The 25,595-nt window shown below is 33.4% G+C and overlaps 1 protein-coding gene across 1 annotated transcript in view; it reads left to right on the plus strand.

The window, feature by feature from the left end:
• TEX11 (testis expressed 11) overlaps positions 1-25,595 on the plus strand; it is a 299,458-nt gene that overhangs the window by 164,485 nt on the left and 109,378 nt on the right. Inside the window, exons 15-17 of the mRNA XM_045509206.2 lie at positions 2,770-2,921; positions 5,091-5,176; positions 9,245-9,382. Coding sequence (XP_045365162.2) covers positions 2,770-2,921; positions 5,091-5,176; positions 9,245-9,382 — 376 coding nt within the window. The remainder of the gene's footprint in view (positions 1-2,769; positions 2,922-5,090; positions 5,177-9,244; positions 9,383-25,595) is intronic.

Consider the following 25,595-nt stretch of genomic DNA (forward strand, 5'->3'; position numbering starts at 1 on the left):
GTAGCAGTTTAAAAGAATAGGGTAAATCTGTATATAATGATCTCTATGACATATTATTGAGATATAAAGAAGCAAAGTATACATAATATGTCAGTTATATATTTTAAAACTATGTTCCTATAGGTATATACATGTATATAAATGCATCAAGAAAAGAATGAAAAGGATACTTACCATACATAGAAGTGTTTACCTGTGAGAAGGTGACTGGGAAAAGGTAGAAGTCCAAGGCAATGTCAGCTTTATGTTTATTATTTTCATTTTTTACTTTAAAAAATTTTAAGTTTTTAATTGTGGTAAAATACACATAGCATAAAATATATCATTTTAACCATTTTAAAGTATAAGTTCATTAGTGTTAAGTACATTCACATTGTTAAGTGTGTTAACAGTTAACGTTCATAGTGTTAAGTATATTCATCAGTCTCTAGAGCTCTTTTCATCTTGCAAAACTGAAGCTCTGTAACCATTAAGCAGCACATCCCTATCCCCCTCTTTCCCAGTCCCTGGCTTACACCATTCTACTTTCTGTCTCCATGAATCTGATTACTCTAGGTACCTCATATTAGTGGAATCATGTCCTCAAGGTTCATCCATGTTGTAGTTATGTCAGAATTTCCTCCGTTTAAAGCTGAATAATATTCCACTCTATATATGTACTATATTTTGTTTATCCATTCATTCATTGGTGAAAACTTGCATTGCTTCCACCTTTTGGCTATTGTGAATAATGCTGCTATGAACATGGGTATGCAGATATCTCTTTAAGACTCTGCTTTCAATTCTTTGGCTATATATCCAGCAGTAGAATTAGTGGATCATAAGGAAATTTTATGGGTTTTTTTTTTTGACAATTGTAGCCATTTATTTGAATGGACTCACCTGTGCCTATCTCCCCAAAATATTTGATTTTTTATGAGACTTTGTGGATTTCACAGTTTTTTCTTTTCTTTTTCTTTTTTTCTTGTAAAGGGATTTAGACTCTTGTAACAGCCTCAACCAAGGTTTCTTCTGTGGAGGAAATTCTGTTTTTAATTTTTTAAAGGAATCTCCATACTGTTTTCCATAGTGGCTACACCATTTTACATTCCCACCAACAGTGCACAAGATTTCTAATTTTTCCGCATCCCCACCAACACTTGTTATTTTTTTTTTTATAGTAGCCATCCTAATGGGTATGAGATAGTATGTCATTATGGTGTTGTTTTGCATTTCCCTAATGATTAGTGATGTCAGGTATCTTTTCATGTGACTGTTGTCATTTGTATATCTTCTTTGGAGAATTGTCTGTTCAAGTCCTGTGCCCATTTTTAAGTCAAGTTTGATTTTTTTGTTGTTGAGTTTTATGTGCATTCTGGATATTAACCTTGTATCAGATACATGATTTGCAAATATTTTCTCCCATTACATAGTTTGCCTTTTTACTCTTTTGATTGTTTTCTTTGATACACAAAATTTTAAAAAGGTTGATGTAGTCCAATTTATTTTTACTTTTGTTACATGTGCTTTTGCTGATTATCAAAGAAATAATTGCCAAGTACAGTGTTGTCAAGATTTTACCCTGTATTTTCTTCAAAGAGCTTTATATTTTAGATCTTCCATTAGGTCTTTGATCCATTTTGAGTTCATTTTTGTGTATGGTCTAAGGTAAAGTTCCAATTTTATTCTTTTGCATGCGGATATCCAGTTGTCTTAGCACCATTTGTTGAAAAGATGGTTTTCCCCCCATTGAATGATCTGGGAACCCTTCTTGAAAATCATTTGACCATATATGTGAGAATTTATTTCTGGGCTCTCTATTCTATTCCATTGGTGGTGTATATGTCTGTCTTTATACCAGTACAACAGTTTTGACTACTGTACCTTTGCAATAAAATAGGAAATTAGGAAGTATGAGTCCTCTAGCTTTGTTCTTCTGTTTCAGGATTGTTTTGGCTCTTCAGGGTGCCTTTAGATTCCATATGAATTTTAGAATAGAGTTTTCCATTTCTGAAAAAAAAATATCATTGGTATATTTATAAGGATTATATTGAATCTGTAGATTACTTTGGGAACATTGACATCTTAACAATATTAAGTTCCGATTCGTGAACTGTTTGTATTTGCAATAGTCATAATCTACTGGTGTATTATTTATATACTGAAGGATAAATAAATTTTTAAAAGGAGTTGTTGGCAGAGGGAACTGGTAAATTTCTTTTTATTATTTCCGTTCCACTGAGATGTAATTGACATTCAGCACTGTATACGTTTGAGCTGTACAGGATAATGACTTGAGAAGGTGATCAAAAATACAAACTTCCAGTTACAAAATAAATAAATACTGGGGATGTAATGTACAACATGATGACTATAGTAAACAGTGCTGTATGGTATATTTGAAAGTTGCTAAGAGAGTAGATCGTAGAAGTTCTCATGACAAGGGACTGGTAAATTTCTAATGTCAGTTCGTGTATCTTCACTGGATTTCATGTTCTGATTTTTATAAATTGGCAACTGTTTTGGAAAAAAAGAATAAATTAGTTATTAGTAGAGAGATGATTGTCTGACTGTAGGTGTTCATAGAAAGAAAATGTTTGTGGCTGAATAAATTAAACAGAAATTGAATTAAATTATTTATTGTTTACAAATAGACTTATTTAGACATGTATTGATATTACCTAAGCTCAGATACAGTTTTATCTTGCCTGTTTTGCTCATACTCAAACTTCTCATTAATTAAAAAAAAACAGCTATTCACACCACTTTAAATTTTGTCTCATTGAACAGAGAATCTGTTGGGTTTCGTTTCCTGAAGATTATCTGTGAACATTTTAAGTCATCTGAAAATATTGGAAAAGCTCAACTGCTCCACATTCACATGCTTTTACAGAAGAAGGAAGAATTGCTTGCCAAGGAGAAGATTGAAAAAATCATTATAGGTTAGTAGGATTTCTACAAGTATTTTAGAAAGATGTTAATATGCATGTAATTCTCAGATAGATGTCAGAACAGTAGTAGATCCTCAGGCCAACAGATTTTTCCTTTTTCTTACTTCTTTTTTTTCTCCTAATACCCTTTAGCTGTAATACTTCACCTGTCCAGATTCCACGTAATTGGCAAGCTAGAATGAAAACTAAGCAAAAATAAAAATAGAGCAACAAAAACAGACAAACTTCTGAGCTAAAAGCTTATGTGTAATGGAAAATTGTGAGGTTAGAAACATAATTTCATGTTTCAGTTTGATCTCAAATTAACTGTATACATTCAGGCAAGTTAATAATATATCTGGATCTTGATTTTTTCCAACTATAAAATGAAGGTTGAGAGCTACATTCCTAGTTTTTAACTTCTTAACTTCAAAAGCAGCAGCATCCTTTTTGATGCGATCTTACATGAACCCTGACCCAAATAAAATAGACTAGAATGGCTCTGGTTGAAGCAGAGATGTAAAGCCAAATCTCAGCATTCCACTAACCCCCCACCTCTCTGTAGAACCCTATACCCTGAAGAACACAGATAGTATAGTCCCTTTCTTAGAAAATACTCACCCCCATCTGTCCTTCCAATTCTACACATATATAAAAGTATAATTGAAATGATAGTCACCAAATGTTAACAATGGAATTTGTTCTGGTGGCAGTTTAGGTGATTTGTTGCTTTCTTTGTATTTTTCTAGATTGCTTGAATTTTTATAATTATGTATCATGTTTTTATAAAAAACAAATTCATTGATTTTTTAAAAAGGAAATCTTTTGACTAGATAATCTCTAAGAGTCTTTTGAACTTCAGATTGTATGAACTGTGTTTTAGTGATGACACCCTTCCTCCATATCCTAAGAATCCAGTTATTTTTAGACCCAATGTTGATAAGCTTGATTATCTGATTTTCCAACCCTCAGCATTTTAATAGTAGCATATTATAAAGGGAAGAAGGGTCTACAGGGAAATATACAGATAACCTGTTCACGTGGGAGGGAAAAAACCTTACAAATTGTATACAACAGTTCCAAATATGTAAAAAAATATAATAATCTGTACTATTTAATAATTACTGAAGGCATCACTGTGATGTATTAACAGTAAAATAGAGTACAGTAGTTGTTAGCGTTGACATTGAATAGTCAAACAAAAGTTAAATTGTGCTTCAGAAAGCTAGAAAGTATGTTTAGAAAAATATAATTCATAAAACATAATTTTTAGAAAAATTAAGAACTTTAAATGATTTAGACTTTTTAAAATAAAAAACAATATTTTATGTTTAATGAAAGTAAACTACCAAGTAACTTGAAAATTTGGTTATGCAGAATAACTAATTTTCTAAGATTACCATTAGCCAAAGTTTTATTATGATATCTAATTATACACTTATGCCTTCAAATTGTTATAATATTTTAAGTAGATACTTTATGTACTACTTACTCTCATGTATTTTTAACTAAGTCATGGAACAAACTATGTCTGCTGACTGGGCTGAGGGGTCAGAGACTCTCAGGGTTCTAATCAAGACTTTTGTGGAAATAGATAGAGCCAAAGTGATGGAAGTGAAGGGGGTATAGAATTCTATTATAGTTTAAACTTTACCTTAGTGTGTGCTAATGCATTTAAACCCTGTAAATGTCTAGACCAGAAACAATCAGACACAAGTTACAATTAAAGTAACAGAGTTTATGTGTAAACGTGGTCTTAAAGTGTTTTACCAAGGCTTTAAGGTATAATTGGCCTTTCTTGTGAATTTGATCTGATCTAGTTAGTACATAATAGTGTAAACATTTCTTATTAATGATTTCTAACATTGCTGTCTGTTCATTCACAATGACATTAAGACACCAGATGATGATCAAATTTGGAACATGGAAAATACATTGAAAAGAGACTAGGCTGTAAAACTATTACAGATGATTGGCGAATTACAGTGACTCTAGCAAACTCTAATTGTATTATATAATCACTTTTGCTAGTAACTCTAAAATTGATGATGAAAACCTGTCTGAATGTGATTGTATTTGTAGCCGTTACTTAAAGATTATAGGTTCTGAATATATTTAGCACTGTTTATTTAATGTAATAGGTCTTGATTATTGTTTTTCGCACTTACTTTTTTTTTCCAGATCACCAAACAGGAAGTCAACTGACAACAGAATTAGTACCCTGTTTACACAACATTCTGTGGAAAAAAGCTGCTGAAAGTTTTGAGGTTTGAGAATAATCTGTTTACATTCTTTATGTTCTTTCTTTACCCCAACAAATGAAGCAGTATGTTCACTATAAAAACCATAGAGCATCAAGTATTTTAATGATCTCTTTCTGCTTAGGAACTATCTATTTATAAAATATTCATAATGTACATTGGACAAAAATTATTTTAAAATACTAAGGTGTGATTCATCCCCATTGGGAGCTTTCAGTGTAGGAAAATGACATCACTGATCTTAAGATACAGGGAAGTAATTTATTTTAACGTGAGGAAAGAGAAAGTCAGAGGGGTTTTGTTTCCTTAAAAAAACTGTCATATGAAACACAGAGGATTTTTAGGGCAGTGAAAAAACTTTGAATGATACTGTAATGATGGATACATATCATTATACATTTGTATAAATCCATAGAATATACAACACCAAGAGTGAACCCTAATGTAAGTTCATCAGTTGTAACAAATGTACCACTCTGGTGGAGGATATTGATAATGGGGGATGTGTTGGGCAGGGGGTATATAGCAAATCTCTGTCCATTACTCTCAATTTTGCTGTGAACTTAACATTGCTCTTTAAAAAAAGCTTTTTAAAAAAGTTGTCATGCAGTAAAAAATGCAAAAATGTGTAATACTTTTTTCTCTTTACAAAACAATCCAGATTTACTGTAGAAAGATTTGAAACTATAGATAAGTTTTTTTTAAGTAAGAATAGTCTTTCATAATCCAATCACTTCAAATGTACTGTTTAAAAAAAAAAAGTTGTAATGGATTTCCACTTCCAACAAAGGTGTAACAGAGACTAGGTTTATGTCTTTGCCTGAACAACACCTTGCTCCCCCCCCCCAAAAAACAAGACAAAATACTTGAAAAAATGGTTTCAAAGACACTGGACGTCAGGCAATGAAGAGTGATCTCTGAGAGACAGGAAATAAACAAGGTGAGCACTGCAGTTTCTATTCCTATGCTACTGCCTTGAATTTCCAGGCTGTAGCATAGGAATAGAAACTGCAGTAGATCCTAGCAGTCTTCCTAATTTGAAGAGATGGAGATGAGAGTCCGGGAAGACTTAGGTAGCTAGAGTCCATAGGGCAGAGTATCAGAGAGAACACAGCACAGAAAGAGAACCCAAGCAATCAGAGAGTCCTCCAGTGTTTAGCAGAGTACTAATCAGGACAATATGAGAAGAAAATACCTAAAGCCAGGGGAATAACTATATAAAAATACTAGAGGAAACACTGTCTGGTACTCACACTGGTCTAGAAATAGAGCCTGTGCATACCAGCCAGACGGGAAAACTTCTAATTCATGGGGCATTAAGTAGAGAACTCAAAAGTGTCTTGTCTCAGTGGTGTGGAATAATTAGTCCTAAACTGAGCACTGTTCCAGACCTACCTGAAAAATCATAAAAGTATGACCTGAAAGGGTCAAATTGATTTTAGGGAATTTAATTGCTTGCCAAGGTAGAGATCAAGAATATTCATCAGAATGCAAAACTATCCAGCCCCCAACAAAGTAAAGTTCACAATATCTGGCATCCAGTAATAAATTACCAAGCATACAAAGAGGCAGGAAAACACAACCTGTAATGAAGAGAAGACGCAACAATTGACACTGACATAGGAGTTAACATTAACAGAGGACATTAAAATAGCTCTTATAATTGTATTCCATATGTTCAAAAAGTTAGAGGCATGGAAGATATAAAAGACCCAAATCAAACTTCTAGAGATGAAAAGTATATCTAGGATGAAAAAGATATTAGGTAGTATATACTACATATTAGAAAAATATATTAGATAATATCAGATTAGACATTGCAGAAGGATGGGATATGTTAATTGATTGTGGTTGTCATTTCACAGTGTGTATGTATATCAAAACACCTTGTTTTACTTATTTTTTTTTAATGGAGGTACTGGGGATTGAACTCAGGACCTTGTGCATACTAAACATGTGCTCTGCCACTGAGCTATATACCTAATCCCTCTGGAATATCTTGTTTTATACCTTAAGGTGCTGCAAAATAGAGTGGTATTCTTATTTTATTTTAGAGGGTCTTTATTTATTTACTGACAAGCAGGTGAAAAATTACTTCAGAATTCCCTTCTCCTATTGAATCTTTTCTTTTCTCTCATTTTCTAGTCCTATAAAATGATATTTTTAACTCCCACTTCCAGCACTGGAGAAGAATGTAATCTTAATTCTAAATAGTCAAAGGCAGTGTTATACCTACTCACGACAGTTGTTTCTAGTTGGAGTGAACTTTACTCCTTTTCGGTACTAATTACTCCTGTTTTTCATTGAAAAATGTGAAGTTTCTTGATAGGGTACAAGGGACTCATCTACCTTACCTTGGTGTGCATGAGCAATCTGAATTTTCTTATTTCAAAAAAAGTTATCCAGGTTATTCCTGTCAGATTTTTTCTAATAGCTTCTTCGCTGAAAAATTTAAAGTGCCTCAAAAGTAAAATACAAAAGGGTAAAGTTAAAATGGGACATACAAAAATGAAAATAGCTGTATTAGCGTGGTAAATTATGGATGTTCTCTTTTAAATTTTTTATCATTGTTGTTTTAATAACTTTTAAATTGTATTTTGAGTTTTCTAGGGTGGTTCACCACTCTCTCAGACTCTTCACCCAACATGTGAAATTTTTTTTCAGTTTTATTGAAGTATAATTGACAAAATTATAATTAAAACTGTACAATGTGATGATTTGATTTGATATACATATACATTGTGAAAACATTCTAACAATAGATTTATTTATTAGCACATCCATTACCTCACATATTTACCTTTTTTTTTTTTGGTGAGAACATTTAAGTTCTGCTGTCTTATCAATTCAATTATACAATCCAGTGTTATCAACCCTAGTCACCACATATACACTGTATATCAAATGTATACATTAGATCCTCAGACCTTTTTCATCTTATAACTGAAAATTTTACCCTTTTACCAAACACTCCTCATTTCCCTACCCTCAAGCCCCTGGCAACCACCATTCTACTCTGTTTCTATGAGTCTGACTTTTCTTTTCTTTCTTTACTTCAGATTCTACATATAAATGATACCATGCAGTATTTGTCTTTCTGTCTGCCTTATTTTCATTTGGCTTAATGTTTTCTATGTTCATCTATGTTGTTGCAAATGGCAGGATTTCTTTTTTTATGGCTAATATTCCATTGTATAAATATACCATGTTTTCTTCATCTGTTTATTAGTCGACAATACTTAGGTTATTTCCATACCTTGGCTATTGTGACTAATGCTGCAATGAACATGGGAGTACAGATATCTCTTTGACATATGATTTCATTTTCTTAGTATATATACTCAAAAGTGGGATTGCTAGACTGTATGATAGTTCTGTTTTTAATTTATTGAGAAACCTCCATGCTGTTTTCCATAGTGGCACTACCAGTTTACATTCCCACCAGCTATGTACAGTTTCCCTTTTCTTCACATCCTCACTAGCATTTATTTGTTATTTCTTGTCTTTTTGATGATAGTCATTATAATAGATATGAGGTTATATTTCATTGTGGTTTTGATTTGTATTTCCCTGATAATTAGTGATGTTGAGTACCTTTTCATGTACCTGTTAGCTATTTGTTTGTCTTCTTTGGAAAAATCTGTCCAGACCCTTTGCCCATTTTTTTAATCAGGCTTTGTTTTTTGTTTTGTTGTTTTGTTTTGTTTTGTTTTCGCTATTGAGTTGTAGGAGTTACTTGTATATTTTGGTTATTAACCCCCTATTGAATATGTGGTTTGTAAATATTTTCTCGGATTTCATAGACTGCCTTTAATTTTGTTGATGGTTTCCATGAAACTTCTAATGTGAGGGAAGAAGAGAGAATATTAATTGCTACTTTATCTATATCTTCTATTGGTCAAAACTGATAATAAAATGCACTTAGCACTCAACTAGAGAGAATGTTGTGTTTTGGTTGCCTAAAAATGCCTAAACAATGCCATTTTTTTTGTTTGGTACTAGAGGTGACTTGGAAACATTAGGATCAAATGTAGAGATATCTCTGTGATTTTGTTATTTCTTTTTAAACTTCAGGTACAAGATTATGCTGATGCCCTACACTGGTACTACTGTTCTCTGAGATTTTATGCATTTGATCAAATGGATCTGGACTTGGCCAAGCTGCAGAGGAACATGGCTTCTTGTTACCTGCTTTTGGAACAAGTTGAGAAGGTTCTTTGATTTATCTGTTTTTCAAAAGCAGCAAATGTTCTCACATGCAGTGGCAGAGAAATGGTTACAGTCGTGTGACTTCTTGGCTGGTAGATTAGGATGTCTGAGAGTTCCTTCATACAGGACAAAGTCAAATTGATATTTTCCCAATTTGCACAGTGTAAACATTAATGAGTGGAACTTCCCAAAAGAAGAGTGAATTTGGGAGCCTATTCATTCCATTACTTACTGTTTATTTTTAGCACCCTGTTCTGAAAGGTAATATATCATTGAAATTCCTGAACAAGGTTATCTGCTACTAACCATCTGCAACATTGTCCTTTGAAGCAGACTACATTTTAAGGTACACATTTTTTTGTTAGACATTCAGTGAGAGCAAATACTTGGATGAAGTGATCAGTCTTTTATTTCATGGGTTATTCCGTGCCTTTTTAACCACTCTAGAAAATGTTCAGCAATTGATTTCTTATGGAGCAAAATTCTAGAATGTAAAAAGATAAAACTTGTTTAAGGATAGAGCCATTTATACTTCCCAAATCAATTGGGGCATTTCTTCCTTTGGGTATCGTATAGTATGCACATAATGGGGGGTGTATTGGCTTGTGGAAAGACAAAAAACAGGAAGGACAAGTATGGACCCAGATAAAATATAGAGGTTTTTTATTGCTTTTCAAGTTTTAATGACAAGTTTAGAGGGAAACAAGTGATTAAAGGCTATAATTCTAGACATTTTCTTTGAAGATTTGTTTACTTTGAAAGGTTGTTTATTTGCCCGATACTTCAGATTTTCCTTCAAAAGAATATTTACCATTTAGTTTGTATGTTATAAATCTACAGTCCTGGAAGAGAGGTTGAAATGTTACTTAATTCATCATATTTCTACACAGGCTAGCATTTAAGTGTTTCTGCAAGATAGTTGACTGTTATTTGCTTAAAGACCTGAAAATAAGATTATCACATAGCTTTTTTTACCTAATTCATTGTATTTCTGCACAGGATACCATTAACTACTTCAGAAAGATAGTTGCCTGCTGCTTACTTAAGGTTCTGTAAAGAAGGTGATCACAAAGCTTTTGTAACTTCCTTAATTTATGTTGATCTGGGAGGTTGGGAAGGACCTGGACCTGGAGCTAGACATGCCAGTTGGGAGGATGGGTGCATCCACAGGTCAGGGAAGGATATCTAATCAGCTAGTCAAGATAGAAAGAACACAGTACAAGATACCGTAGTAGTCTCTGAAGCTACAGTGATGAATAAGTTGCCCTCAACTCATCCAAGATGCTGGCATCAGGGTATCCTAATGGGCAGATTAAGATCATGGCAGTGAGGGAAATATTCCATAAGTGAGGCACACAAGTAATTGGCATCACATAAACATATCAGCAGAGAACAGGTCTTCAATCACAGAGATTTGGACTGTTGCACAAATCTTTGTGTCACTGGGGGTATGTGTGGATAGACTAGAAAGAGCAAGGTAGAACTCCAAACCTAAAGTGACGGGGACATGAGGCTGTTTTTAAGAGTAGGGCTCAGGCATAGGGAGCCGGACTGGAATGAGATTACTGGAAGAAGAATACAAAGTGAATAGATGATACAGTCTTCCAAGACTTGAAGTAGTACTTCTTGAATCTCCTCTAACTACCGTCAAGTTTGGTCCCAGAGCCTAGTATAGAAGTAAGCCTATAACTGGGAGTTCAAATGGTATTAGTAGTGAAGAGGGGAAGAAGAGAGCAGGAAACCAGATAGGTCCTACTATGTATCCTCAGGGTGTGATTATATCATCTGAGGCCAGATTGCCGTTTGATTACTGTTAGTGTATTTCTCCATTCCATCCTTCTGTCTTAAACTTAGCAGACATTGATTTGATACCCTCCATATGTACGGAATACTCTACAATGCACTAAGACAGAAAGGTGAAAAAAATTAACAATTCATCGTATTTTACTATTTTGCTATTCCCACCTAGCCTTGTTAATTTTCATTGTCTGCTTTTTTCACTCTTTCCTTTGAGCTACTTTAGCACTGTTCAGAAAATTTATGAAACTCTGTTTATTGAATCTACTAAAATTTCATGGTTTTCAGATAGGCAGTCAATAAAACTGACTCTTGTTGACTTTCTGTCATACTCCTCACCCATCACCAATCCTTGGTGATTCTAAAATGTTTTCTTATCCTTAAGCCCCTATGCCTTACCCTTCCTTATAGCAGAAAACCTTATCTTGTAATTTTCTGAGCTGTAGCCACTGACATGAACTTCATCAGCTTCCTTCTTCTTTACCCATTCCTTCTTCTCCTTTAGCTCTGAGAAAGAAGTAACTTTCTCTGAGGACCTTTTCTACAAATCTCAACCTTAGCTCTTTAATCTGTCTTTCTCTACTGTTTCTTTCCCTTGTCACTACAATTATTTTTAGGTCTTCTTTATCCAAAAACCTTCCTTCAACCTTGTCACCCTCCCCAAATTACAGTTTGTCCTTCCTTTTATCACCAAACTTTCTAACCTAAAATTACTCCCTATATTTTTTTTAGTATTCTTTCATACAAAAATATTTATTGACTGCATGTCTACTGCATGTTAAGTACTGTCCAAGGCATTGGGAATATAGTAGTGAACAAAATAGACAAAACCCCCTACCCCATGGAGTTTATAGTCTACTAAGAGAGACAGACAATAAAAAAGTAAATTTTATAGTATATTACAGAGGTCAGCAAATTTCCTGTAAAGAACCAGATAGTAAATATTATAGGTTTTCTAGACCATACAGTCTCTGTTACAACTACTCAATTCTGCTGTTGTACCATGAAAGCTGCCATAGACCTTATGTAAACAAATTGGCATGGCTTTGTTCCAATGAAACTTTATATTTAGGAACACTGAAATTTGAATTTCATATAAATTTCTTGTGTCATAAAATATTATTATTTTTTTCAACCTTTCAAAAAACTAAAACCATTCTTAGCTTGATAGATGGTGGGCTGGATATAGCCCAAAGGAAATAGTTTGCTGACTCCTGTTATATTAGATACTGGTAAGTGCTAAGGAGAAAACTAAGCAGGAAAGGGTGGTATTAAGTGTTTTAGAAGAGGAATGAAGTGTTGAAATTTTAGATAGAGTGGCCAGAGAAGGCCTCAGTGAGAAGATAGATTTTTAGTAGAGACCTGAGGAAATGACAGATCTGACTACGTGGATATCTGAAAAAAGAGCATTCCAACAGAGCAAAGTACAAAGGCTTTGAAGGTAGACACATACATGGGGTATTTGAGGAACAGCAAAGAGACTAGTGTGGCTGGAACAGAGGGACTTTTAGGGAAAACAGGAGATGTGATCAGGGAAGTAGTGGGGAAACAGATCATGGAAGAAAGACATTGTAGTTCATTGTAAATATTTATGTCATTAACTCTAAGTGAGATAGGGAGTCAGTTGACGAGGGTTTTGGGCAGAGGAGTGAGAAATCTGACTTGCATTTTAATAAAACTACTCGGCCACTGTGTCGAATAGACTGGGCTGGATGCAAGGGTGGAAGCAGGGAGACCAGTTAGGAGGCCACTGAAATAATCTAGAGAAGTGATAGTGCCATGGATGAGGGTGGAGGAAGTGTGGATGGTTAAGAAGTGGTCAGATTCTAGATAGAATGTAAAAGTAAAGCTGACAGAATTCTCTGACATACCAGATGTAGGACAGGAGAGAAAAAAGAGAAAAGAATGACTCCAAGTTTTTGGCTTCACCACCTGCTCCTCTCTTGATATTTATATCTATGATTCTATAAGCTGATCTTTTGAATATCACTAATGACCTTTTAATCATCAGCTCTAATGATTTTTTTCTCAGTCTTTCTTGTCCTCTGGTCTCTCTATCACAAAGGAATATAATACTGTTAACCACTTTTTCCTTCTGAAAACTTTCTCTTTGGCTTCTATGACATACTCTCTAATCCTATTGCTCTGACTATTCCTTTTCTATTTATGTTACTGGCTAGTCTCTTTTCACCAAATAAATGTTTAGTGAAGGTAGATACTATGTTTATTTCATTCTCCATTTTATCCCATGAATATGCTTGGTACATGATAAGTTTTCAATAAAAATTTGTTGAATGAATTTATTCTTTGGTCTCTTATTTCTACTGTACACTATCCCCTAGGTAATCCACCAACTGTTTTCTTAGCTTCAGCTCTCCATTCCCAAATATATATCTCTAGCTATGATCTCCCTCATAACCCACATCCACTTTTCTACTGTCTTTGGGTATATCAGCTGAAAGACTGATATCTTAGATTCATGGATTCTTTCTTCTTCCCCTATACTCAGTAATGTGCCACATCTGGTCAATTCTACCTCAGCAATACTTTTACCAGCTGTCTCCTCTTCCATTTTTACCTCACCCAGTCCAAGCCCTTGTTACTTCTAAGGCTATTGGAATAACCTTCCAACTGATTATTATATCTTGCTCAGTAATCTTCATTGGCTCCCTGTAAATAAAAACCAAATTCTTTAGACTTAAGGTCCTCCATAGTCTGTAAATAAAACAATCCTATTTTATTTCCTCTACTTGTTTACTGTTTGTCCTCAACTGGAATACCTGCTCTTCTTAACTATGACCTGTATAACTTTTTCTATGCTTCTCCATTGTGAATTACCTCTGCCCTGTATCCCTACCTTTTTCAAAGCCTAGATCCTAATGACCGTCTTAGCTCCCTAAGGAAATTTTTGAGTCTTGGTCTTCCTCTAAGATTTTGTAATACTTCTGTTTATACCTAGGTACTTATGTATTCTAATTGTATTCTAGTTATTTATATACCTGTCTTAGCTCCCTATTAAATTGTCATCTCCTTGAGGATAGGACCATATCTTATCTTTATTTTGTCTGATATCTAGCATAGAGCCTAATGCATAGTAAGTGATGCTCAGTGAGTTAAAAAATAGTCTTAGAGATTCCATAAATACCTGTCAGTCAGTTTCCCTCATATAGGAATTCTATTTGTTCATGCTATTTCTGTCCTTTCTACTATTGAATAATTGGAAATTAAACGTGATCAAAGATCTGTGAGTGCCCTTGATTATCAGAACTGAATAATATTAAGGTATTTTTAAAAAATCACCCCGTTATTCATTTCTCTACCTCAGTTCCTTTCACTTTAATAAGAAATACTGAGTCATAGGTCAGAAGTTAATTTGGGTGGGTCAAAGAAGTTGGAGAATATATTCCTCAGAATTATTAGTAGGTTGTGTTACAGATTCATCAGTTCATGCATTTGGCAGCATCGTTTTGAGATAACAATGCTAAATATAGGTAATGTCTTTAGTTTATTTTCTAAGTTGTATAAATGTAAATTTTAAATTGCCAGTATCTATTGAGTATCTCTAGTATATTTTTACAACACAGTATTAAACTATGTAGTTTCATAGACATCAACTCTGCCTTTGGGGAGTTTATAGCACCGTAGCCCAATACCCTAATTTTATTCTATTATTTTTGAAGACTTTTAAGTGTTTGGTTTGTGAAAGTCACAGGCTTGAATAGACAGACTTGGTATGGGGATAATGAACCTGGGTTACAAAGTAACCAATTTATCACAACTTGATATAATGTGATTTTGCTACAAATTATAATAAAATTTTAATTTTTGTTAAGAGATGGATAATGGATTATTTTGGTGATAGTCTGTAAGTTAATGGTAATACACAACTGAGTACTCTTCAACTCAGTACAGAAATTCCATCCTCAGCTTGCAACTGCAGTTTAGGTATTAGTGTCATTAGTATTACCATAAAGCATAATCTCAAAGCACAGTATAGCAATAAGACTTACAACAGACATAAGATGATACTATTTATAGAATATTTATATGAACTAAAGTGAAGACAGCCATATCTCATGTGCTGGTTTTATATTGGTTCTGTTTATGATATGAAGTTTAAAAAATCATGCCTTTGCATTAAAGGAGTGAAAATGAGCTTGTGATCAGCAGAACTAAACTAATAATGTTCACTAGATGGCACTATGGCCTCTGTTTGTACTATAATAGCTTGTCAATGATTTTGAATTAATTTTGTGATGCTTTGGCAAGTATAGCCTTTCCCACAAATGTATCTGTATGGATGAAAAAGAAAGTTAGCACTTCAGTAAACATCAGATGTAGATCAATTGTGGCTCATTCTTGATGCAGCCATACAATAAAAATACTGTAATTGAGGTTTTGAATCAACAAAGATTTATGGAATACCTAATCTGTGCCTGGTACTATAGAATAAGTAGAAGGCATGACCCTTTCTATAAATAAGCTTAAAATATTATTGTGGAAACAAGATTTTCACATATGAAATGATTAGAAAGTAAAAAGTATGCAGCTGAATATCAAATTGTGTGGTGTACATAGCACATGAATTTAGAATAAGAATATGTCAGTGAGGACCTTTGTGAATATTGATTGAATGCATATATGATCTGAAGCTGAAAAAATGACTAATATATTAGAAGATAGTGTCAAATCTGAAGGTACCTCAATAGGCTGAAATGATGAGCCCATTCTAACAAGATGAAGGCAAATAGGGAATAAGAAAACATCCTGTACTTGGATCCCCAAAGCCAACTGTACAAGAACAGAATAGATGACATGTGGCTTCACAGCAGCACACATGGAACATCTGAGGTTGTTAGTTGACTGTAAGCTCAACATAAGCCAATAATTCTAAGAAAATTCATTGAAATTAAGTTGCATCAATAAAAATATAATATATAGAAGAATGGTAATCACCCTGTATTCTGCTCTGGTTGCAGAATACCTGAAGTATTGTGTTGGACTAGGGGGCAACACTTTTGAAGGAGGAGGTTGACAAACCCTGAAGTGTCAAGGGGAAGGCACTCAGGATGGTGAGAGTACTCAAAACCATCTTATTTGAAGAATAGTTAAAGGAAATTTGGATGTTAAACTAGGAAAATGGAAGATTTAGGAAGAACATAATAGCTCCCTCCTAATATTTGAACGGCTGTCAGGGAGAAAAGAATTAAATTTATTCCATGCATGTTTCCATAGGTAAGACCTACAAGGAGTGAGATTTCAGGTAATCATAAGGAAACTCTGTCCAATGATTAGACATGTCCAAAAACTGAAGTGAATTTTCTTAAGATACCCTCTCCCTGAAGGTATTTAAGTAGAGGCTGAATGACTTGGTGTGAATGTTATAGAGAAGGTTCAAGCATAAGACTTTTTTGATTAAGAGAACTTTGAAGTCTCTTTCAGCCATATTGTTCTAAGTATCAGTATAATATAAAATCTATAGTAGTCAAAGATTTTGTGGAGTTCATAGATTATTAAATTTTTGAACTAAAGAGACCTTTATAAATCATTATTAATTTCTTTAAAAAGTCAAACTTATTGAAGTATAATTTACATTAAAAACACTAATTTTAAACATATCATTAGATAATTTTGACAAACATATACCCCTGTGTATCCAGTATTCCAGTCTAGATATAGAATACTTTCATTACCCTAAAAGAATTCCCTGTGCTCCTTCCCAGTCAATCCACATCTCCACTCCCAGCCCCAGGCAATGACTGATGCACTTTCACACACCCTATGTTTTTCCTAGACTTATAATTTTAGCTTTTGATCCATTTTGAATTAATTTCTATATATGCTGGAAGGTAAGGGTCTGACTTCATTCTTTTGCATTCGGATATCCTGTTTTCCCATCATCATTTGTTGAAAAGACTGTCCTTTTTCCATTGAATGTTCTTGGCACCCTAGTCAGAATATTTGGCCATACATATGAGGGTATGTTTGTAGATTCCTGTTCTATCTCATGGGACTATATGTCTGTCCTCATACCAGTACCACACTGTTTTGATTACTGTAGCTTTGTAGTAAGTTTTGAAATTAGAAAGTGTGAGTATTCCAACTTTGTTCTTCTTTTTCAGGATTTTGGCTACTCAGAGTCCCTTGAGATTACATATGAATTTTAGGATGGATTTTTCTATTTCTGAAAACACCATTGGAATTTTAATAGGGATTGCATTAAATCTATAGATCACTTTAGTTATCTTCATTTCTTTTTTTAATGTTTATCTTGTGGTAAAATATACATAATCTTCATTTCTTCTTAACTTTAAAGTTTTTATTCTTTTTGCCTTCTCTTCTCTTTTGTCATTATTAGCTTTATTTATTTACTCTTCTGTTCTTTTGTTATTCATTTCTGAAATGATTTATTTCATTTCTAATTTTTTCCTGAGCTTGAGTACTTCATTTCTGAATTTTTCTGTTTTATGCTATTTCTTCTTATCTTGTATGATTCTCTTAATGTCTTTTAGCTCATTTTGAAATAGTTGGCTACAGTTTTGACTTGTTTTATGTACACATGTTTCTGGCATGCTTTCATTTTCTGTGGGGTTTTTTAATGCTGTTTATTTTTTTAAAACAACTTTTTAGGGTATTTATCTTGAAACTTCACTATTTCTCATTTTAATGTGAAATTAAACTTTTACAATGAGTTGGGTTTTGGAAAGTGTTACTAACTTTACAGAGTTCCTTTTTCTCAGTGTGTAGTTGTTGGTGATGGTTTTGTTTGTTTGAAGTGCTTAAAAATAAAGCAGTTTGTCATCCCCCCCCGCCTCCTTTTTTTTTTTTGGTGTAGGCTTGCACTATCCAGTATGATAACCACTAGCCACATGTGGCTATGCACATTTAAATTTAAATAAGAGTTCAAAAAATTTAGTTCTTCAGTTGAACGAGTCACATTTCAAATTCTGGATAACCACTGTGGCTAGAGGTTACTGTATTAAATAGCACAAGTATAGAGTATTTCTATCATCACAGAAGTGCTATTGGACAGCACTGGTCTATACCTTTTCTTTCTTTCATCTCTGTTGTCTCAGTCCTATTCAGTTCTGATTGTACTCTCATGTTTCTCCTCATTGTGGAGCCTGTCTTAGAAGAGAGCTTTAGTGGGTCAAGTTTGAGGGTTCATAGGTGCTAGACTGTTCCAACTTCTTTAGTCCATTTATGCTATGAGGCCTTTGTACTCACTCAATAATGGAGAAGGCAAATTCTTCCCCAGTTTGTACTGCTGTTCTTAAATTTCCCCATCAAGCTTCTCTGTGAATTTCTGTTAGCTATTTGGGAGTTCTCCTTTTCTATAGTCCATTAGACACTTAAGCTCCTTTTCTTCTTCATTCTGTACAGATGCTGATATAATATAGATCTAGCAGTTGTTGGTGTTTTGTCACCACCTATTTGTATTTAGTAATTCATGGTGATACATGCCATCCAGTTTTGTTTGAATGTTGTCTATTGGGATTTGGTTTGCCATCTATAAGCTCAGTCTGTTTTCATGTGAGGTTTCAGAGAAATTGGAAAACTATGCTACCACCACCACCACCATATTTCCAGAACCCTGCCATACAGTTTATTTTTGTATTTTATATAGTTACCTTTCTAAACTCTTTTAATAATTAACAATAATTCACTTATGAATTATTTTGTGTTTTATACATATCCACTTATATCAACCGTGAGTAGTGACAGTTTTATTTCTTCCTTTTCATTCTTTATGCCTTGTACATTTCTTGCCTCATTGTGTTGGCTAATGCTTCCAGTATCATGTGGAATAAAACTAGTGTACATGACCTAAAAGGGAAAGTTGCCCCATAAACTGCCATTAAGTGTGATATTTTCTTTAGGGTGTTTTTTTGTTGCTTGGTTTTTAAAATATAAATTTAGGTATTGTATTAGTTTCCTAGGACTGCTGTAACAAAGAGTCACAAACTGGATGGCTTAAAACAACAGAAATTTATTCTTTCAACAGGAATTTATTCCTCTGGGGGTTAGAAGTCCAAAATCAAGGTGTCAGCAAGGCTATGTGCTCTCTGAGGTCTTTGATGGAAGATCATTCTTTGTCTCATTTGCTGAGAGGTTTTCTGTTTTATCAGAATGGTCAAAGGATTTTTTTTCTCCTCTATGTCATTAGTGTACTGATTAGTGGATTTTTCTAGTGTTAAACAAACCTTGCATCCCAGGACAAACACAACTCTGCCATGACATTACTGTTTTTCTATTTTACTACTTTTTGTTCATCCATATTTGTTCAGGATATTTGCATCAGTCTTTTTTTTTTAAATTGAGTTATAGTCAGTTTACAATGTTGTGTCAGTTTCTGGTGTACAGCACAATGCTTCAGTCCATACATGGATATACATATATTCATTTTCATGTTCTTTTTCACCATAAGCTACTACAAGGTATTGAAAATATTTCCCTGTGCTATACAGTATAAACTTGTTTATCTAGTTTATATATACTAGTCAGTATGTGCAAATTTCGAACTCCCAGTTTATTCCTTCCCACCCCACTTCCCCCTGGCAACCACAAGTCTGTATTCTATGTCTGTAAGTCTGTTTCTGTTATATAAGCGTATCAGTCTTAATGAGTGAAATTGAGGTCTAATTTTTCTTTCTCATCATGTCTTTGTTATGTTTTGATATAAAGGTTATGCTAGCCTCAAAAAATAAGTTGCAGAGTATTCCTTTTTTTCCCTATTCTCTAGAAAAGTTTATAGGACTTGAATTATTTGTCTCCTAAAATTTGGTGCTATCTGGAATTTGAGTTTTTGTGGGAAAGTTTTAGACTTGATGAATTAATTAAGTTATAGGACTATTCAGCTATTTCTAGTTCTTGTTTAATCATTTGGTTTTAGTAAATTATATTTTTCTAGAAATGCATTTATGCTGTCTGAATTCTCCACTTTATTGGCATAAAGTTGTTCAAATTCCCTCTGAGTAACTTTTACCCTCCTTCTCTCTTTTTGTTTGTTGTTTGTCTTACCAGTGCTTGGCTCATTTTATTAGTATTTTGAAAGAAGATGTTTTGGCTGTGTACGTCCTTTCTATTTTATGTTTGCTTTATATTTCAGCAATTTCTGCTAGTATCTTTATTGTTCTCTTATTTATACTTTCTTTGGATTTATCTTGCAGTCTTTTTCTAACTTCTCAAGATGAATCCTTAGCTTATTAATTTATTACCCTTCTTAAAATATATTTATTATATAATGTAGTTAATGCATTTCCTCTAAGTGTTCCTTTAGCTGTAGCCCATGATATTTTAAGTAAATTTTTATTGATGAATAACATATAGAGAGAAAAATAACAAAATTGTAAGTGTGTGGCCTAATGAACGATCACAAAGTGAACAAAGTCATGTAGCTAATACCCAGAGAATAATTAGAACATTAACAGCATCCCTGAATTTCACTCATACCCAGTCCACAAGTTTTGATATGTACTATATTTGTTATACCATTGAAAGTATTTTTCAGTTTTCCTATGGTTTTGTCTTTACCCCATGAATTATATAAAATGTTATATCTAAATTTTGAAAAACATGGGAATTTTGTTGACATCGATTTAGTAGTTGATTTCTACTTTAGTTACATTGTAATTGATTTTGGACCTTTGAAGAAGGTTGAGATTTGCTTTATGCCTAGGTGTATGTTCTGTTTAAAAAAAATATTCTGTGTATTCTTGATAGAAATGTGTTCTCTGCAGTTATGGGGAGATAGATTCAGTTGTTTATTTTATTTGAAACTTCTATATCCAAAATCAAATTTTGTGTGATTATCAGTTACTGAGGTGAGATGTTAAAATGTCCTGTTGTAATTATGAATTTGCCCATTTCTCTATCTAATTTTGTCATTTTTGTGTTATATGTCTAAGGCTATGCTTTTCATGCATACAGATTTAGCACTGTAATATATTCTTGTTAATTGCAGTTTTTATTGGTATAAAGTAATCCTCTTTATTTCCAGTATTACTTTTTGCCCTAATGTCATTTCTCTCTGATATTAATATATTCACACTAGCTTTCTTTGGTTAGTATTTTCCAGAAATATCTTCTGTAAAACTTTTACTTTTAACCTTTCTGTTTCCTTATGTTTTAGGTATGTTTTTGTAAACAGCATATAGTTCAATATTTTTAATCCAGTCTGACTGTTTTTGTTTTTTAACTGGAGCACTTCTTACATGTTTAATGTGATGTTGATATATCTGAGTTTAAACCTACATCTTTACTTTGTGCTTTATATTTGTCACTTCCATCCTATTTCTTTTTCTCTCCTTTCTTGTCTTCTTTAGGAATATTTTTTTAATTAATAGACTTTACTTTTAGATTTAGAGAAAAATTGAGTAGAAAGTAGAGAGAGTTCCCATATAACCCTTAAACACTCCCCACATACTAAGTTTCCCCTATTATTAACATCCTGCATTAGTGTGATATATTTGTTAAAACATTGAGCCAATATTGATACTTTATTTTGAACTAAAGTCCATAGATTACATTAGGGTTCACTCTTTGTATTGTACATCCTATGGGTCTTAACAAATGTGTAATGACATCTGTGTACCATTAAGTATCTTACAGAATAGTTTCAGTTCCCCGTGCTTCCCTATTCATCCCTTGCTCCCTCCCACTGAACTCCTGGCAACCACAAATCTTTTTACTGTTGCCATAGTTTTGCTTTTTCCAGAATGTCATATAATTGGAATCATACAGGATGTAGTCTTTTTGTATTTGTTTCTTTCCCCTAGCAATAACCATTTAAGATTTCTCTGTGTCTTTTCATCGCTTGATAGCTCATTTCTTTTATCACCAAATAATATTCATTGTATGGAAGCACTACAGTTTATTTACCCATTCACTTATTGAAGATTTATTGTGATATTGTTTGCATATAATTTTGTATATGTTTAAGGTGTAAGGCCAATTTGATACACATACACGTTGTGAAGTGATTACCACAATAGGGTTAGATACGCATCCATCACTTCATATAATTGCCTTTTTATTGTGGTGAAAAACATTTAAGACCTACTTTCTTAGCAGTATTAGAATATATAATACAGTATGGTTAACTGTATTCACCATGCTATATATTAGATCTCCAGGACCTATTTATAACTGGAAGTTTATGTATTTTGATCATCTGTTCATTTCCTCTATCCCTCAGCCTGTGGCAACCACCATTCTACTCTCTATTTCTATGAGTTTGGCTTTTTTTACATTCCCTGTATAAGTGAGATTGTATAGTATTTGTCTTTCCCTGTCTGACTTATTTCACTTAGCATAACGCCCTCAAGATCCATCCATGTTGCCACAAATGGCAGGGTTTCCTTCTTTTTTATGGAGGAATATTTCATTGTATGTATACCACATTTTCTTTACCCATTCATCTATTGTTTCCATGTCTTGACTTTTGTGAATAGTGCTGCCATGAACATGGGGGTGCAGATATCTCTTCAAGACAGTGATTTCATTTCCTTTGTATATACGCCCAGAAGTGGAATTGCTGAATCATATGGTAGTTCTATTTTTAATTTTTTGAAGAAGCTTCATATTGTTTTCATAGTGGCTGTACCAGTTTACATTCCCACCAACAGTGCGCTAGAGTTCTTTTTTTCTCCACATCCTTCCTAACACTTGTGGTCTCTTGTCCTTTTGATAATAGCTGTGTAAGGTGATATCTCATTGTGGTTTTGATTTGTATTTCCATGATGATTAATGATGTTGAACATCTTTTCATGTATTTGTTGGCCATTTTGATATCTTCTTTGGGAAAATGTCTATCAGGTCCTCTGCCCATTTATTAATCAGATTATTTGTTTTTATGCTATTGAGTTGTGCAAGTTCCTTATGTATTTTGGATAGTAATCCTTTATCAGATTTATGGTTTGCAAATATTTTCTCCCATTCCATAGGTTGCTTCTTCATTTTGTTAATTTTATTGTTGTGCAGAAGCTTTTTAGTTTGATAGAGTCCTACTTGTTTACTTTTGCTTTTGTTGCTTCTGCTTTCAATGTCATATCACAAAGTTATTGTTCCCACCAGCAGTGTAGGAGGGTTCCCCTTTCTCCACAGCCTCTCCAGCATTTGTCATGTGTGGATTTTTGAATGCAGTTTGGTGCAGCCACTGTGGAAAACAGTATGGAGAGTCCTCAAAAGACTAGGAATAGACTTACCGTATGACCCAGGAATCCTGCTTCTGGGCATATATCCAGAAGGAACCCTACTTCAAAAAGACACCTGCACCCCAATGTTCATAGCAGCACTATTTACAATAGCCAAGACATGGAAACAGCCTAAATGTCCATCAACGGATGACTGGATAAAGAAGATGTGGTATATTTATACAATGGAATACTACTCAGCCATAAGAACTGACAACATAACACCATTTACAGCAACATGGATTTTCCTGGAGAATGTCATTCTAAGTGAAGTAAGCCAGAAAGAGAAAGAAAAATACCATATGAGATAGCTCATGTGGAATCTTAAAAAAAAAAAAAAACACAAACAGAGCATAAATACAAAACAGAAATAGACTCATAGACATAGAATACAAACTTGTGGTTGCCAAGGGGGCGGAGGGTGGGAAGGGATAGACTGGGATTTCAAAATTGTAGAATAGATAAACAAGATTATACTGTATAGCACAGGGAAATATATACAAGATCTTATGGTAGCTCACAGAGAAAAAATGTGACAATGAATATATATATGTTCATGTATAAGTGAAAAATTGTGCTCTACACTAGAATTTGACACAACATTGTAAAATGATTATAAATCAATAAAAATGTTTAAAAAAAAAGTTAACGTTAAGACCAATGTCAAGGAGCTTTATCCCTATGTTTTCTTCTAGGAGTTTTTCAGTTTGAGGTCTTACATTTAAGTCTTTAATCTATTTTGAGTTAATTTTTGTGAATGATGTAAGAGAATTTGCATATGAATATCCAGTTTTCCCAATACTATTTATTAAGAAGAATATTTTTTCCCACTGAACTTGGCTCCCTTATCAAATAATTGACCGTATATGCATGGGTTTATTTCTGGGCTCTTGATTCTGTTCCTTTGGTCTATGTGTCTGCTTTTATGCCAGTACCATATTATTTTGATTGCTATAGCTTTGTAATATAGCTTGAAATCAGGAATCATGATGCCTCTGTCTTTCTTCTTTCTCAAGCTCGGCTATTTGGGTCATTTGTAGTTCCACAGAAATTTCAAGATGGTTTTTATATTTCTGTAAAATATGTCATTGGAATTCTGGTAGGTTTTGAATTGAATCTGTAGATATCTTTGGAGAGATGGACATTTTAACAATATTAATTCTTCTGATCTATGATGGGTATTTTTCCATGTATAGATGTCTTCTTCAGTTTATTTTATCGATGTCTTATAGTTTTAAGTATACAGAAATTTCACCTCCTTGGTTAAATTTGTTTCTTTAAATTAATTGTTTTCAAGGCTATTATAAATGGGATTATTTTCTGTATTTCTCTCTCAGATATTTCATTGTTAGTATATTGAAACATAACTGATTTTTGTATGTTGATTTTCTGTCCTGCGACTTTACTGAATTTATTTGTTCTAACAGTATTTTTGGTGGAGTCTTTAGGGTTTTCTATATATAATATTATACCATCTGAAAACAGAGTCAGTTTTCCTTTTTCCTTTCCAATTTGGGTGCCTTTTATTTCTTTTTCTTGCCTAATTGCTGTGGTTAGGACTTTCAGTACTATATTGAATAGAAGTGTTGAGAATGAGTATCCATGTCTTGTTCCTGAGTTTAGAGGAAAACCTTTCAGCATTTCACTGTTGAGTATGTTGTTAGTTGTAGATTTGTCATTCTGCCTTTATTACATTCAAGTATAGTCCTGTTATACCCAATTTTTGGAGATCTTTTATTATGAAAGAGTGTTGAATTTTGTCAATGCTTTTTCTACATCTGTTCAAAATCATAGGACTTTTTTATCTTTCATTATATTAAGGTGGTATATTATATTTATTAATTTGTGTATATTGAATCATCTTTGCATCCCAGAAATAAATCCCACTTAATCATGGTGTATGATCCTTTTAATGAGCTGTTGAATTCTGTTTGCTCATATTTTATTGAGAATTTTTACATCTATATTCATCAGGGATATTGGTCTGTTGGTTTTTTTTTTTCTTGTGGTATCCTTATCTGGCTTTGGTATCAGGGTACTGCTGACCTCATAATATGAGTTTTGGAGTGTTCCCTCTTCAATTGGAAAAGTTTAAGAAGGATTGGCATTAATTCTTCTTCAAATGTTTGTATAATTCACCACTGAAACCATCTGATCCTTGGCTTTTCTCTATTGGAGAGGTTTTGATTATTGAGCCAATCTTCTTACTCGTTATTTGCTCAGAT

This window comes from Camelus bactrianus, chromosome X (genome assembly GCF_048773025.1).
Source record: "Camelus bactrianus isolate YW-2024 breed Bactrian camel chromosome X, ASM4877302v1, whole genome shotgun sequence".
In the NCBI taxonomy this organism is placed as follows: Eukaryota; Metazoa; Chordata; class Mammalia; order Artiodactyla; family Camelidae; genus Camelus; species Camelus bactrianus.